At 38.5% G+C, this 15,181-nt stretch overlaps 1 protein-coding gene across 3 annotated transcripts in view; it reads left to right on the top strand.

The window, feature by feature from the left end:
* The window catches only part of thoc2 (THO complex 2), a 108,945-nt gene that overhangs the window by 73,803 nt on the left and 19,961 nt on the right, over positions 1–15,181 (top strand). For 2 of the 3 annotated variants that reach the window (XM_048176220.1, XM_048176217.1), the window contains exons 24-32: positions 582–723; positions 811–968; positions 2,156–2,284; positions 2,624–2,755; positions 5,332–5,516; positions 8,161–8,348; positions 9,913–10,015; positions 14,394–14,770; positions 14,970–15,031. In XM_048176220.1, the coding sequence (XP_048032177.1) occupies positions 582–723; positions 811–968; positions 2,156–2,284; positions 2,624–2,755; positions 5,332–5,516; positions 8,161–8,348; positions 9,913–10,015; positions 14,394–14,770; positions 14,970–15,031 (1,476 nt within the window). The remainder of the gene's footprint in view (positions 1–581; positions 724–810; positions 969–2,155; positions 2,285–2,623; positions 2,756–5,331; positions 5,517–8,160; positions 8,349–9,912; positions 10,016–14,393; positions 14,771–14,969; positions 15,032–15,181) is intronic. The other variant, XM_048176218.1, reaches the window with a different exon arrangement.

Here is a 15,181-nt window from a genome sequence, read left to right as displayed (position 1 = left end):
AGTTCTTCAGTTGTACCTCATAATAGTTTTAACAGCTCTCTTCATCAGTAATGCTGCTAGTCACATTCCATAGGCTTTGTGGAAATGTTATATTCCATGGACAATTTGCGGTCTGAAAGGTCACAAAACAGTTCAGTATTTCCTACAGGATTGTGTTTTGCAGTGGGACATGAACCTTACAAATTGGCATTTTCAACAATGCCTTCTGAAAGCACACTTAAAAGTAACAGTTCTTCAATGTTTTTGAGTCCGTTGTAAATTTTATCTTTAACAAAAATTTTTTTATATATATTTGCCAGGGAAAAACTGTATAAATTCAAACACTTTTACTGGAAAATAATTGCATTTAAATAATTGGGGATTAGTTTTTTATTTAAGCTGTTATAATTTCATCCTTCTGACACTATCACAAGCCACAATGTTGACAATTTTGTGTCAGATAATGTTGTCTTAGTGAAATGGATTTAAATGCAATGTGCAAATCAACCATACCATTCAACTCAGTGCAAGCTCAAAGCTCACAATACAATAGACTCTCTTGCAGACAGATGTTGCTCATTAAATGGTCTTCTCTTTTGCAGCCCCTGAATAAAAAGAAGAAAGAGAAGGAACGCTGCACAGCGCTGCAGGACAAGCTGCAAGAAGAGGAGAAGAAACAGCTGGAGCATGTGCAGAGAGTTCTGCATCGCCTCAAACTGGAGAAAGACAACTGGTTACTCGCCAGTGAGTCTTCAGATAACTCTCTTAGAATCTCTTCATTGCTCAAAGGCTCTTCTTGTCTCACTCACCCTGTTCTCTCTCTATTCTCAGAATCCACTAAGAATGAAACCATCACTAAGTTCCTGCAGCTCTGCATCTTCCCCCGCTGTGTCTTCTCAGCCATTGACGCAGTTTACTGTGCTCGCTTCGTGGAGCTGGTACACCAGCAGAAGACGCCCAACTTCTGCACCCTACTTTGCTACGACAGAGTAAGTCCACTGCAGTATGCAGAACCATTATAGGCAATTTCCATCAATAGGCTACAAATTAGTGTTCTTTTTCTTTTCTTCTCTTAAAACAATAAAAACGCAAATCCCATTTTCTTTAGAAAGAGAACCATTAATACGTTAAGCAATTATCTAACCGGTGTATGAAAAATCTCATTTTAAATTACTCGTCATAACAGTTTGTTGAATTTGAGTAAATTGTTGAAAGTTTTAATTATGCACTGTATTACCAAAACAATATTTAGCAGTGTCACGTTATAGATTAAACCCTTTAACCACGTAATTTTGTGTAAATAAAAGATAAAATATTCGATATATGATTGACACCTTCTATTGCATGATAGGAACACAAGAAAATTAACTTCCATTTTCTACGTTTTTACACATTTCAACATTGTTATTGGCATGAAAATAATCAAACATGTATGTATCTTTATGGGAAATATGGTTTTCAATAACTACAAACCAACATATGTTCAAAACTATTTGGGCCCTATCGATTGACAACTTAATTTAGCCTCAGTTTGCAACCCTGTTACCATTCTGTTGCATTTTAATTTGATTAAAAATTTTAGTCCAGATTTTCGTTTTGTTTAAACTGCTCGGGCATGTCCCAGATTTTGGTAACAAGGTTGCAAATGTTTTCTAACCTTGTGTAGTTTAAAAATAAACAAGACATTTAATTGACCTTCTGACAAATTATGTTAAACGTTAAGCACTGAAAAACAAGAATTCGCTTCATATAGGAATTTCCAAACGGTCTTTGCTGATCTCTTTTTGGAAAGTGATATTGCAACTGATGACAGCACGGTTTAATGTTTGATTGACCAATCAGAGGAAAGGGGTGTTTCATTCCCGCCCACATGTAGAGATCAAATATTCAAGTTGTTTATTCATTTTCTACCCCTGAGCGAAAAACGAAAAATCTTTCCAATTTCTATATTAAATCAAAAAATGAATGACCAAAAGATACACTGACCTAGTTGCTACAGTCAAAGAGATACAAGCTTATCTTGGATTCTGTTTGTTAATGTACTGCTCTGTTGTGCTTTTGTCTAAGTGTTTGAAGTATTTCCATTATGCCCAGAGAATCATGGGATTGTGTTTAATGAGCAGAAGTTCTCATACAGCCCGCTCAACCTTCTCATTCTGTTTCTGTCCTTATCTAGGTTTTTTCTGACATCATCTACACGGTAGCGAGCTGCACGGAGAACGAGTCCCGCCGCTACGGTCGTTTTCTGTGCTGCATGCTAGAGACTGTGACTCGATGGCACAGTGACAGAGCTATCTATGAGAAGGTATGGTGTGCTTTCACATCTGATGATCAGTTTAGACTTTTGTTAAATTATTCTGTCAGTGCTGTCTCTAGCGCATCCTAGTTGAGACTAAATTGGTATCTGTGAAAACGAGTTGGCAGTGTGTCCCTTCCTTGAAGGATCAGAGTATTTAAGTGTTCGTTAGGAGCAAACTGGTCTTTAAAGCTCAATCATCTTCCATTTCACATTTTTGATAATATACTTTTATCAGCTAAGTGTTTCACCCTACATATTTTGAGGTTTTAGGTTAAATGTGCCTGTCAGAAACCTTTGGTATTATTTGGTTATGATGTCTTATTTGTTTCTGGTTTCCTTCTCTAGGAATGTGGCAATTACCCTGGGTTCCTGACTATTTTCCGAGCCAGTGGTTTCGACGGAGGGAACAAAGCAGATCAGCTGGACTATGAGAATTTCCGGCATGTTGTCCACAAATGGCATTACAAGTTGACTAAAGTTAGTGTTGCACTCCTCAGACAACAAAAATTTCTAATATCATTTTATTGAGCTGGGTGATTCAAAATTCTTAAAATGTTTCACCACTCTTGACAAATGTATAAATGTGTTTTATACCCAGAACAGCACAATACTGAACTAAAATCTAGATCAAGTCTTTAAGGCATGTTTTTGACTGTTTTCAAAGGATAATGTTTGATAGTGCCATAGTGTTGTAGCCATGGCCTAGTGGTTCCCAAACTTTTTAGAGTGGAGTACCCCCTGAGGCATTTACCATCCTTCTAGTGCTGGGCGGTATGACCAAAAATTTATATCACAGTATTTTTCCAAATTATATCGGTTTCACGGTATATGACGGTATTTTTTTCCCTTATGCATGACCGGGCGTTAACCACATTTTCAACTGATTGAGAGAGGAAATACTGCAGTAGATTGACTAGAATGCCCTGTTTTACTGTCATGATGAGTGAATATTGTAGAAAAATTCCACACTAGAGTTAATACAGGTTTACAAAGCCCCACAAGAAGATGCTGTGGGGAAACAACAACCAATAAAACACAGACCTGCAACACACTCATTACAGACACATGAATATTGAAATATGACCATGGAGATAGAAAAAAAAAGTTGAGGGCACCTTAAGCATTTTAAAATTCTACCCTATATAACAACACTGCCAAAACAAGGGAGAAATGCATAGGATATTTTCAGTACATTTAAGAGCACTACAGTCTCTGAACAACTGAAAGAATCAAGTAGTTTAAATTTTTGCCCATTCTTCTTTAAATTGTTAGTCTATGTATTTATTAACTTACATCGTCTTCTGTGTAGCAGAATAACCCATCATGTCATTGCGGTCGTGATCAGATGTACAGTTCAGTGTCCTTTGCATAACATTTAATTTTGAAGAAGACGTGATGAAATGTGCACATACACGCTGCTGGTTCATGTTTAGAGCACTAGAGTATATGAAATAGGTCCATAAAAAACTTAAACATGCTCGCTTCGGTCTATATAATGTGATCCATGTGGAGAACGTTGTTAATCTCATCACGATGCTCCGCGCAGAAACCGCTCTCTCGCGCACCGCGTGTAGTTTGAACTCTCCGCTGTAATCAAGGGCTGAATCCGAAAACGCCCCCTATAACCTCAAATAGGGCATTATTTGAGGCGACAGCCATTTGTAGTGGTGTCCGAAACCATAGTGGACGTTATTGAGTGCACTCATTCAATCTCACATTGCACCGCAATAACGAGTGTACAGCCGATGTACACACAACGGCTGTCCGAATTCACTCACTCGTTTTCATTCACTCTTTCAAGTGAACAATATAAGTGGATAACGTAGGGAATAGTGAATGAGGGGGGTGATTAGGGGTGATTTCGGACTTACCATAGGCTGTGATGCGATCTCAGCTGTGCTCTCACTACAGTGCAACAGTGAAACGGGACGCTCTCAAACAGTGACGGGCTGCGCCGTGTTCCGAACGTTGGTTAAGCGACACATACCGGTATTGCGGTATCATCAAAATTCATATCATAACAAAAATAAATACCGGTATTCTGTATGAACCGGCATACCGCCCAGCACTACATCCTTCTGCGTACCCCCTCTCTTCCACTTAGACTGCACCAAATATCATTAAAGGATGATATTTGCCCCCTAAATTGACTTTACAGTGAATTTATTATCTTTATAAATACCTTTACATCATAAAAAAAATCAATAGTAAAATATGAAATGATGATAAAAATGTGAAAAGTGATTTTTACATACTAAAACCGCCAGTAGGTGGCGGTAAGTCTTAATGCGTGAGTCACCGAATCATTTGTTCATCCAGTAACGAAGCTTCAAAGCCACAGATTCATTTATACAACACTGCTGTGTCTGTTGTAGTTCTGCTGTGGCTTCGTTATTTCGTTATTAAGAGTAAATACTGACAATATTATGAAGAACATCATTAATATTACCTGTTTGTTTGTTGAACTGTTCTATAAAATCAATGTCACAACGTGCAAATTCTTGCTCTTATAATATTATCAACATTAAAAACAAGAACTCACAAAAGGTATGTTTTGTATCAAAAGTTTGAATCTTAAATTGATCTATGCACCTCCTGTGCCAGGCTATTTGTTTTTCATGCTAGTAAGTGCTAAATCTACAGGTACATTGTCAAGAACGGCAGTAATATAGCGCGATCTGCTAAGGCAGCAGACTCTGACGTAACCTCTCAGCACCCATATGCACGCTGCTTGTATGGAAATGGATTTAGTCAGTTTGACCACAAAAGATGTGGAATTTTGATTGAATGTCATGTGTTTTGCGGCATTGTGCCCTGAAATACATGCTCGGTTTTAATGTTATTTTAAGGTACCCCAGTTTGGGAACCAATGGCCTAGAGGTTTGTCTTGTGGCACGATATATTGAGTCATGCGAAATGCACTACACAAAAACTCTGCAGTTCTCATTTAGAACGTTAATGGCATTACAGACTATTTATGTAAGGCTTTGTGTTTTGTCTAAATGTGTCTTTGTTATCGACTCTCTATAGAAAAGCTCTGATTCTTTCCTCAGGCATCAGTCCACTGTCTGGAGACGGGCGAGTACACCCACATCCGCAACATCCTGATCGTGCTCACCAAGATCCTACCCTGGTACCCCAAGGTGCTGAACTTGGGCCAGGCTCTGGAGTGCCGCGTTCACAAGATCTGCCAGGAAGAGAAAGAGAAGAGGCCCGATCTCTATGCGTTAGCCATGGGGTAACTGAGCCGAGAGCCGGCTGGCCTCAGCATTCTGAAGTGCTTTCACCACACTGGTTATCTTTCACTTTCAGGAGTCTTAACTGGTGGTAGTTTTTAGTTTTCCACGTTTCAATTGTATTTGCTTAGTTTTAAGGTATTGGAAATGTTCAGTGGCTTCCTTTCTAAAGGTGTGTAGGCATCTGTTATATTTTCTAGCCTTCTGCTTATGATGTAGTTTCTTAATGGGTTTGGCAGCCCCTAGACAAAAAGTTGTGTAATTTGGCCCGCAATTTGGTTGAGCTTTTAACTGAAGGATTTAGTGACACAATTATAAATTCTCTGCCAATTTGACTTTTCAATCATACAATTTTTCTTAGATCATCCCCAAATTTCTGACCGTTGAACATAATAAGAAGTTATTAAAATTGTTCTGATTTACCAAACCATTTGCTTGTAGCACATCATGGAATTTGAAAAAACATGAAACTCTATTTTATTATCGGGTTTTTTCCTCACCACATTGTGAGTTTGCAAAAAATGGCTCAATCACTTTCAGTCCAGTCCCTACAATTCAGAACCCAGTTCTCGAAAAAACCTTAATGAAGTCTATTTACGCAAATCTACACATCATATATGCAGTGCATTTGCTACGACAGTCTCTTTCCCACAGAAATCTGGTTACTGTTTCTCCATATATTTACTCATAACCTTGAACTGCTTTTCCTAAATCTTCCGCTGGGGGTGCTGTGACCAAATAAATCCACTCAGCCTTACAATGTGCATGTGCAGGTAGGCTTAAAACATCACTGGTAATTGCATAAATAAATCATTAATGAGGGTAGTCCTCCTATGCCAACAATCAGCTGTTCCTTAACTATCAGCAGGGAGTTACTGGGCGTCTCTCTTGGCAGAGGTTGGCCACATTAAGGCAGATTTTTTTCTTTGCTCTTTTCTACCGCTTTTAGCATATGCTCCACAGTGGGATTGATTAAATGTGTCGGACTGGTGCCGTTGAAGGCTGTCCAAAGTGGTTGGTCATCACAGGCACATGAAAAGAGATGAGGTTTGTTGTGAGGTTGGTTGAGGGAGAGACTCGGAAGGCTCATAATTCAGACCAACCAGAATTGCCAGAGAAGGTTTGGCCTCTTAAAGAGCCTCTTCATTGCTGCTTAATGAACACAGTCCATTCAGCTATTGCACTTTGCCAACTGGAAGGCCTTTAGTGTCATAAGGCAATTTTATTAATTATCAACTGTAATGGGCTGTTTTGCTGCACTGGAGCTAGAATTGGTGACGAGGACTTGATCGTGCCCCAGTGATTCCCAAGGCCAACTGCTGTTCCCCTGAATGACAATGAAGCTCTGTTCCAAAACCTTGCTCTCTGTTCCCAACATAGGCAGCTACGTTTTAAGACGGCATCCTAAAATAGTATTTCCGCAGCACTTACCTTCCTCACGACTCGTATGGAAGAATCAACCTAAATGATTCCAATAGGCTTTGATGTTAGCATGCTGCTGAACTAATGACAAGAATCAAAATACACAAATATTCTATTTTATTAACTTTTTGTTGGTGATATTGTAGTGTTGAATGAAGTATATTTATAGTTCACATTTCCCATCTGCCATTTTAAATGTGTTTGTTATACGTGTTTTAGAAGGTGGCATAATATTGTGCACATACACTACCATTCAAAAGTTTGGGATCAGTAAGATTTAGTAAGAAGGTAAAACTTTTATTCCACAAGGGCACATTAAATTGATCAAAAGTGACAATAAAGGTATTTATAATTTTATAAAAGATTTCAAATAAATGCTGTTCTTTTGAACTTTGTTCATCAAAGAATATTAATCAACACAACTGTTTTCAACATTGATAATAGTTGGAAATGTTTCTTGAGCATCAAATCAGCATATTAGAATGATTTCTGAAGGATCATGTGACACTGAAGACTGGAGTAACGATGCTGAAAATTCAGCTTTGCATCACAGGAATAAATTACATTTTAAAATGTATTACAATAGAAAAGTTATTTTTAAATTGTAATACTTCACAGTATTGTAGTTTTTACTGTGTTTTTAATCAAGTAAATGCAGACTTGGTGAGCATAAGAGACTTCATTATATCAGAAACATTAAAAAATCGTAATGATTCCAAACTTTTGAACAGTAGTGTAAATTGCATTAAAATGCTGCTTTTTTTAGTTTGAGCAACTCAAATGATTTACAGAAAATATTGATATCATGGGCTTGTAAACTGATTAGATTTCCCTTCATAATGAGAAACTGATTTCTTTTTAATTGGCATATCTTCCAATGCAGAAGTCGTAATAACTGTTGACATGTAATTGTTGCGTTCATGCCACCAGTGGGATTTCTCAGCACACCTCAGCTAATTGGGCAGACGTGGGCCCTGTTCTTTGTGTTTCTCTGTAGACACAAGGAATCAACAAGAAATGAAAGGGGGGATTCAGACCTTGTGTTCAGCCTCTTGAAAATATGCCAATCTAGTTACGTTAATATTGTCATGAAACCTGGTCTCAATGAACACTACCCCTCTTGAGGATTTCTTTTTGAATCCATCCATTTCTGAGTGATTTTGTTTAAGCATTATACTTCGTATTACCATCTGCCATGATTTTAACCGTGTATGTGACTTGCAGCTACTCTGGCCAATTGAAAGGCAGGAAAGTGCACATGGTGCCTGAAAATGAGTTCCACCATAAGGAGCAGCCAGTGCGCAGCGCCACGCCTGGCAATCTGCAGAACGGACCTGGCAACACGGGCAAGCCTGCGACCACTGCCGCTGCCAGCGCTGGCAAAACTGAGGAGGGGGCCGCAGAGGATTCAGGTGACTTTATTTGAATAATTTTCGAGTTTTTGTCTGTGCAGTAGCATCTGGACTTGTTTGTCCATTTATTGAGACAGCGTCTTGACACTCATTTAAAATGAAACACGTTGCCATGGCGTACAACACTCGTTGTGGGAATTGCCACCCTGAGGGAGTTAATTGCAATTACTGTGTGAATTGGGGTAAAACTGCTGAGGATATTAGAACAGAAAAGCCTCACACAGACCCATTAACATAGAAACAAGCACACCACAAGAATTGATCACAACAGCAGTGCAGGTCATATGACTTCAGGCTCTTCAGAAACAGGTTCTGTCCACCCCACTTTCAGTTGTGGGATTGTTTTAAACATGTTAACGGTACAAACCCATGTGCCTTTTAAATCGAATGGTTTTTGATTGCATCATAAATATCATTGACTATGTAGGGCCCTATGAAATCAGTTTTATTTTTTCCCAAATTCCGTTTTATTTTTCCCCAAATAATATTCTCTGGAATATTGGAATATAACAAACAAAACATCATATTTTATTGCATTTCTCAACTGGTATGTTATATCAGAATTATTAATGTTTTTGTCGTTCTAGATCATGAAATGTCTGTTGACAAATCACTGTTTATTTATGCATTTACACAACTATACTTAAACTGTGATCGCTCGTGGAGATAATTAATTTCCATAGAGTTGTGTTTACTTGGATGTTTATTAATGTTGTAGGGGTTTTAATCAAGGTTGCAATCTTTTAACATTTAATTGTGCTGCTCTAGTAGTGTATATCCACTTTTAGGAAATGCCCAAGTCATGCTTGGATTTGCTGGAAGCAGTGTGACAACCTTTTAAAAGACACTTTTGTGGAAACCACTATGTTTGGCACTAAAACAGAATCCACTAAAAAACACATACAGCCCGATACCCAAGTAACAGCACCTCTATTATGAAACATGGTGTTGCTACAAGTTCTTGATGCATTTCAGCAGGAGTAACTGGCCCTGCCCATTGCAAGATTACGATAGTATGTGAAGAGTTAAAATCCCTCATCATCACTTAAATTCTACCTCCCATTAGTACCTGTGATATTATTTGCTTTGAGCATAATTTATGAGCACTCATCGTGTATGAAATGGGCACGAATTGGTAACAGTTGCTTTTTAAAATCTAAAAATCCCATCTTTTGGAGTAAAATGTTGCTTTTGGTACACTGTTGTAAAATGACCATTGTGTAACCCCTTTCTTTGACATTTTTTCCCCTCAAATCTCAAAGGACATTTACGGGTGTGTTTAAATAATTTACTTTCTGTGAAGCACAATCTGTGTTTCATTCACTTTTAATGAGATTTCAGTGGCACACAAAGGAGGCTTGCAATTTCCCAGCATACTTAACACACATCAGTGGTTATAGCTGTGTATGCTTGACTATTTCACCAAACAGAAGAGGATTGGCTCTATTTGACGTTTTCCAGCAGTTCTGTCATCTGTCAATTAGTTTGTCACGTTTTGTAGATATGGACAAAATAATGAGGTCTGCCCTTGTGTGACGTCCATGTCGGCTTGGTCTATTTGCAGATAAATCCAAGGACAAATCTCAGACGGCTCAGAAAACTGCCAGCAAAAACAGCACTGCAGCCAATAAAGTGAGCAGCAGCAACGGAAGCAGCACGCCAAACAGGTACTGCACCCAAGGCACGACTCGACTCACTACACCACGCAAGCTCCCTCGCGCTAGGCAGCGAGAATGATGTACTGCTCTCATCTCTTATATAATGTCATTAAAAGTTAAAGCCCTGGGGTGAGAAAGTTTAGCAGGGGCTTATTATTTCAAACTACTCGCCAAATAAATCAATCCTTTATCAAAGTCTACCTTCCTTATGAACTGTGTAATCAAATTGAACAGTGTTCCAGGCAAGAATCCTCTTACAATTCTATTAAACTGAGCAATTGCGGAGAGAAATGTCTTGAAAGGAACCATCTCTGAAAGGCATGACTGTTACAACACACAATTGCACGATGGCCCATCAAATTGGCTGTGTAAAACATAATTTCGAAAGAAATACTTCAATGGGAGTCACTGGGAGACCAGGGAAGAAAGGTCCCCATTAATTTCCATTCAGCAATTGTGTGAATGGAATGAGATTGTAATGGATTTCTTAGTGTTTTAACATGGTTTGGTGGGGTCAGGGAAAGTGGCCTAGTCAGGAATATGTAATTCACCTGCGATGAGAGGACAGAGAGGTCAATAATGTGCTCTGTTTACATAATTAATGATAAAGTCAAGAGAATTCAAGAGCTCAGGGGCTTTAAGGGAAAACAAAGACCATAATATTAGCATATTTTTGTTGAAAAGGTCATATTAGCTTTCAGACATTTGGTTTATCAGACTTTTTCCTTTTCAACTCATTTTTGCATGTGTGCATTTTGTTTCATTTTGGCTCGATAAATTGGTTTTCTTATGCACACATAGGGTACAAAATTGGCCTTAAAAAGTCTACATTATTTATTCTTTTTTACAAAATGGGCAGTGAAATGAGGTGATTAATCTTAAAGAAATGCTGCTAGTCAACCTCAGGATGTCGTAACGTAATGAGCTCATGTAATATTACATCTATAGATTTTAAATATGTTTGACATGGTGCCAGAATTAAAACGTCTAAAGTCTAGTTAACCTTATTTGTGATTATTTTCTTCTAGAAAACAAAACATATGTATATTAAAAAAAAAAGCTAATTTGAGACCTAATGTTGGTTTGTAGTTTGTAGGGATAGTTCACCCAAAAATTAAAATTTGATGTTTATCTGCTTACCTCCAGGGTATCCAAGATGTAGGTGACTTTGTTTCTTCAGTAGAACACAAATGATAATTTTTAACTCCAACCGTTGCAGTCTGTCAGCCGTATAATGCGTGTCAATGGCAACACAATCTATAAGAGTAAAAAAAAAAAACAAAAAAACATGCACAGACAAATCCAAATTAAACCCTGCAGCTCATGACGGCACATTGATGTCCTAAGACACGAAACGATCGGTTTGTGCGAGAAACCGAACAGTATTTATATCTCTACCTCTACCTTTACCTCTAATACACCACTATGTCCAACTGCATTTAGCATTCGGTTAGTGAGGTCTGAACACGCTCTGACAATGGAAATGATGTCTTGCACTCATTGAAGTATAAGCACAAGACATCACTTCCGTTGTCAGAGTGTGATCAGATGCACCTACATCTTGGATGCCCTGGGGGTAAGCAGATAAACATCAAATTTTCATTTTTGGGTGAACTATCCCTTTAAGTAGATCAACTTTAAAGGTACACTATGTAACTTTTGGCCCTCTAGTGGTTAAACAGCACTATGCAACATTGTTTTGGTTGTGCTTCGGCTCTGCCTCACTGTGCGGATGAATATGGTTCTTTCTCATTACTAAAGAAGAGAGAGATTATCCGACTGCTCATAAAACATTCACTACTAGACTTCATAGATATAACCAGTTTAGACAGAAAGTAGCTCAAGCTGACTAGCTGAAGACATTACTGTAGCTTTACCTATTCATAGACACGGTACTTCCTCAAAAATAAATTCCAGCACAGCGCTACAGCCATAATTAAATGAGCCTTCACAATAGATAATGCTTTACAATGAACTCTGTTAGAGAGCTACATATGGCAATTTATCTGTTCAATAAAACACCTTACTCACAGTTGAATAATGAAAACGGCATCATCTGTGTCACTTTTACAACATTTCAAATCCTTCAGTTCTCACCATCTCCGAATAGCCAAGCCATTGTTAATTCTGTCACGTTCTCTTTTTGCCAGCAGACTCTCCTCTGTTTGGCCTTTGTTTAAAGCAGGTGATTTTCCAGTGGTTGGAGATTTAGCTGCTCCATGTCAACCTTTCTCGCTCGTTGTGACAACTAACCTATGCCACTCCCACACCAGACAAGTAATCAGAGCAGCTTTTCTCTATTTACGGATATGACAAGACACGACTGACTGACGTATGTACGTGATTTCTCTGCGAAAACCATCCCGTCGGGTCTAAAATATAAACACTTATAATTGGCTTGCCATAGTGAATCAGGGTAAGACAAAAACATGTTTTGGAAGAATAATTGATGTATTGACTCATTATTTAAATTTTGTTAATTATGAACCAAAAAGTTACTTAGTGTACCTTTAAATTAAATAAAATTATTTTTATTAAAATAAGGAAGCACTGTAGGTTGTGTAAAAATTGGGAGTTTATTCATTTGTCTTCCTTACTGTAGGAAGGATCCAGATCATGTCAGTTTGTGGATATCACATTTTATGGAAAATCATGCTGTAAAAGGCAGTTACACTAGACTTTCAGCGAGCAGAATTTCTTTGGATACTGCATATGGTGTCACACTATGTGCCAGCTTTCTTAAAAGCTTATAACAAATAATGATAAATCCAGTATGTAAAAATATAGGTTAGAATCTACTTTACTTTTCTGCAACACTGCAAGCCTGCATCTTGATTTTTTTTTTTCTTTTTCTTTTTTCACACATCTTCACGTGACATGAATTTGTAGGTCAGAGTTCAACAACCTTAAATTTTTAGAACACAGACTTAAATTTGTAAATTTAACATCATTGCACACAAAATTACACTTAATTTATATCACAAATAATACAATTAAAGTGAATTAAATACGATAAAAAAATAAGCTCACTCTTTACTACAGTAATTTAATATTTTAACAATGACAGAAAACAGAGAATTTCTCAAAAGGATCAGATTGTTTTTAATGCATTCATTTTGAGAGGTCTTATCAATATTTTGCATGGGGCTCTTTAAAAGGGGGATATCACACACAGTTTCTGCCAATCTCATGTTAATCTTGAGTACATATAGAGTAACAATGCATCCTTCATATCTCCGAAAGTCTTTATTTTTTCATATTTATAAAAGATAGATATGCTAAACCGAGTCTTTCTGGAAAAAGCCGAACTCCTGGAGGCGTATCTTCCGTCTGTGCTGTGGGCAGAGCTAAAGAGCGCGCGCAGGTTCTGTGATGTCTGATAGCTGCGACATAATTATAAATACAAAGGCGACAAAAGCGTTCGTGTTGTTTACATTTTATGCACTTGCGTGCCGATTGCCAACAAAACACAGACATCTGATGCAGCCTTACCACCCGCGATCTGCAAATTCAGCACCGAACTGGGACTTGTTTACAAAGTATTCATCACCGAAATCGCGGGAACAAACAAACATACGTGCACAATTTGCTGCCCCGGAAAAACAAACTTCATCCACTTTTTCCTTAACGCTGGGTTCTTTGGGAAGCTGAAAAAAGTAATCTTTCCCTCACAACCAAAAGCACACTCCTTTGGTGACAGGAGCTGCATCTCTTTTCGGAGGCTTCGTCCTTCGGAGGTTGCATTTGAAGGCTGAATACTTCATCAGGGATGTTATATTTAAGAAAAGTAACTGTAATAAAATTGACTCAGATTCATTGTGAGGTGTAAAATACTGTAAATTCTTCCTTGCGTTGCAATCTAACAATTTTTATTTATTTTTTTAAATGAAGCCGATGATGTATGCAGCCTTCAAAGGGTGCAGCCCCTGAATTGGGACACAGCCATTGTTGAAAAATCTCTTGGCTTCCGTATCCCGACCGAAAACGCTTTGATGGGCGTGCTCTTGCTCTGGGTGGTGTGTGTGTGGAGAAGTGCCTATACAAGGAATTCCGCTCTCTTTTGGCATCATACAGGACTCGCTCGAAATAAACCCTCCGAAACCTGTACCGAAACCGGAAGTAGTCATTTGGCACAGAGATACTCTATCATACGTCCAACTCGTGTTTTGAAACTTTGGCCATGTTTACCATGAGAATCCAACTCTTCAACAGTGTAAATAAGTCAGAATGCATGAAATAGCATTTCACTCCCCCTTTAATGATATGTATGCCATTTCTGAATGAAAGCCATCGAATGTCAATTTGTAATGGTTTTAAAGCTTCAAACAAACAAACAAAAAAAACATTTCAATATACTTCAGTTGGTCCCTGATCTCTCTCTCTACAGCACTAAAGGGAGCAAAGAGAAGGAAGATAAAGAGAAGACAACAAAGGAGAAAAAGGAGAAGAAAGAAAAGAACCCAGGAAGCACTCCAGAGGCCAAGGCAGGAGGGAAGGACAAACAGAAGGAGGAAAGATCCAAGGAGGAGAAGCCCATTGACAGCAAGGAGAAGACGCCCAAGGCCGAGAAGGATAAGAGGAAGGATGACAAGAAGGAAGAGAAGAGCAAGATCGATGGGAAATCTTCTGAAAAAGAGTGGCCCAAGGAACGCGACGTGTCCAACGACAGCAAGACAAAGGAAAGCAGCAAGGTGGAGAAGAACGCTGGGGCCGGAAGCCTGAAGTCCCTTGTGCCCAGATCTGAGGGAGTCGAGTCTGAACGGGGTAAGACAGCTCTAACTTGTTAAATATGGTTCATTACTCTTCTGTGACTCTGTTTGGACTTTATTTTAGTGTTAATGATAAAATTAAATTCACCCGTTGTCTTTTGCATCTGTTAATAGATGCTACATTTGCCCTTAGCAAAGCACAATATATAAAGTAAAAAGTTTCTAGAAACTGAACCTTGAATTTCGTCTCTCAGCAGAGCAAAAAAGACGAAAGCTTGACACTCACTCGTCACCGTCGCACTCCTCTGCAGTTAAGGTTAGTATGGCCTGAGGAGAGCTGTGCACTTCTTTCCTCTTGTCCCTACCTGTCGGAGATCACGTGTTTTCCAAACCTTCCTCGTCCCTCCGCGTCACCCATTGGAGTTTGAGAGAAGGCCTCTGGAGCCCAGCCGTTGTAGGAGAGCAG

This window comes from Megalobrama amblycephala, linkage group LG23 (genome assembly GCF_018812025.1).
Source record: "Megalobrama amblycephala isolate DHTTF-2021 linkage group LG23, ASM1881202v1, whole genome shotgun sequence".
Lineage (NCBI taxonomy): Eukaryota > Metazoa > Chordata > Actinopteri > Cypriniformes > Xenocyprididae > Megalobrama > Megalobrama amblycephala.
Note: the sequence above shows the minus strand (reverse complement) of the source record. Positions and strands in the feature narration are given on the sequence as shown.